At 48.6% G+C, this 2,336-nt stretch overlaps 1 protein-coding gene across 1 annotated transcript; it reads left to right on the forward strand.

Annotated features, from left to right (window-relative positions):
- The first annotated feature begins 212 nt into the window (after positions 1 to 212).
- LOC123729333 (E3 ubiquitin-protein ligase RNF186-like) lies at positions 213 to 1,921 on the forward strand. The gene has a single exon (XM_045704229.1). It carries the CDS (start codon positions 524 to 526, stop codon positions 1,268 to 1,270), a length of 747 nt encoding a protein of 248 aa, XP_045560185.1. The 5' UTR covers positions 213 to 523; the 3' UTR covers positions 1,271 to 1,921.
- Positions 1,922 to 2,336: the final 415 nt, after the last annotated feature.

The raw sequence follows: 2,336 nt of genomic DNA on the forward strand, positions 1-2,336 counted from the left end.
TTTGATTTAATTATGGCACATTTCTGTCTGGCATGATGGCAACGGACCTTGTTATCTCTACATCTCCTCTAAGTATGACTCCCAGAGAGGACTGAAAACGGTGACTATTGGCCTCTCCTTTCAACCCAGGCGGTTTCCACCAACCGATAGGAAAGATAACCGTGAACTGTGTGTCAATAGCCACCTCACTGTCTCCTCTCAATGCGGGCTGAGCACAGATCACTCCGGCGGATTAACCAACCCTCGCATCGAAAAGTCGTCACGAGCATTACATCACCGATTCCACACCCGAAGCGTAAAATGAGACTCTCTGAACACTTGATGATGAGGGGATACAACTGGATTTTCATGTTCTGACGTCGTGGGGATTATACAAATATATCAACAATTTAAACGTCGACTATACAATTCATCAGAGAGATGATGGCGTTTTTATGAACGGGGGATAGACGAACACCGTCATCAGCATCTCTGCCTGTAGGCTCCTTTGTGTTCGTAGAGAATGTGATCGGCGAAAGATGACATGGCAGAGGTAGATTCAGCATCCAGTGGAGCAGAACACCCGAGCGGGCTGGACACAGCATTCCCGTACGAGGAGTATGAATGCAAAATATGTTACAATTATTTCGACCTTGACCGTCGCGCGCCCAAGATTTTAGAATGCTTGCACACATTTTGCGAGGAGTGCCTGAACACTCTCCATCTCCGCGAGGAGCGTCCATGGCGCATCAGCTGCCCTATATGTCGCCACAGGACACCCGTACCGGACTATCGGATACAAAACCTACCCAATAATACCAAGGTAACGGAGGATTTCCCCTTGTACATTGACTCTGACCCTCTGCCTCAGGATGCTTTGCCCCTCTACCCTCCCCGGTTGCACCCCGCACTCGTCGCCCTCAGGCGCGAGGAGGCATCGGGGGCGTCCACGAGCCAAGCTACCCCCTCCACTACCTTGTCCACGGCCACTACCCTCTCCCAGGACTCGGTGCGCTATGGAAGCTGTCAGAGCTGCAAGCGGGTTGCCCTGACAACGGGCTGTGTGTGCGTGATCTTCTCCTTTCTGTCCATGCTGGTTCTGCTCTTCATGGGCCTGATCTTCGTGCACAGTCACAGCAGCCCGCCCTCGCCCGCGGGACCCATCTGCCTGTCGGTGGCCAGCATCCTAGCCATGTTCTCGGTGGTCGTCACGTGGCTGATCTGCTGGTTAAAATATAGACCCGATCACGAAACAGGCCGCTCATCTGGAACGAATAGGCGGAACGCCTGATGATGAAGATGATCATGATGATAATGTGATGTGTGTGATTTATGTATATTCTGCTGTATACTAGCATAATGTCCCTCCCTTCCTTTACTTTTTTAGAAATATACATTGTCCAGAATGGCCTTTTAACAGTAGGATATAGCAAACACCATATAAAGGCCTTCACCTGCTCATTGAGCAGTAAGCCTACAGTAGCCTACCATTTGATAAATTCATACATGCACTTGTATGCCTACCTATGGTAGGCTCATATGATGATGGGTAACCTTGCCTGAGACCTAGATTAACTGCCTGTTGTTCCCAGACTAGACTGGTTGAATGCACAGAGTTGAGGACCAGGGTTTGATACCAGTTTCCTGAGAAAGTATACACTACCCACTATGCCTCTCACTGTATCAAAACCTGTCCTCCCTCCCTTGCATCTCAAAGATGCACCTCTCTATGTTATTGTATGGTGGGCTATACACTTCCACATTCATAGATTTGAGATTTTGTATCACGGCTATAACAGGGCCACTGTTATTTGAGAAGTCACTAATATACACTACATGATCAAAAAAATTGACACCTGCCCGTCGAACATCTCATTCCAAAATCATGGGCATTAATATGGAGTTGGTCCCCCCTTTACTGCTTTAACAGCCGCCATTCTTCTGGGAAGGCTTTCCACTAGATGTTGGATCATTGCTGCAGGGACTTGCTTCCATTCAGCCACAAGAGCATTACTGAGGTTGGAACTGATGTTGGGCGATTAGGCCTAGCTCTCAGTCGGCGTTCCAATTCATCCCAAAGGTGTTCGATGGGGTTGAGGTCGGGGCTCTGTGCAGGCCAGTCAAGTTTTTCCACACCAATCTCAACAAACCATTTCTCTATGGACCTCACTTTGTGCACAGGGGCATTGTCATGCTGAAACTGGCCTTCCACAAACTGTTGCCACAACATTGGAAACACAGAATCGTGAAGAATGTCATTGTATGCTGTAGCGTTAAGATTTCCCTTCACTGGAACTAAGGGGCCTAGCCCAAACCATTATTCCTCCTCCACCAAACTTTACAGTTGGCACTATGCA

Source organism: Salmo salar, chromosome ssa20 (genome assembly GCF_905237065.1).
Source record: "Salmo salar chromosome ssa20, Ssal_v3.1, whole genome shotgun sequence".
NCBI classification, from domain to species: Eukaryota; Metazoa; Chordata; class Actinopteri; order Salmoniformes; family Salmonidae; genus Salmo; species Salmo salar.

Excerpts from the sequence above, each read along its gene's own strand:
- LOC123729333 (XM_045704229.1), top strand. The coding sequence starts at position 524 with ATGGCAGAGGTAGATTCAGCATCCAGTGGAGCAGAACACCCGAGCGGG.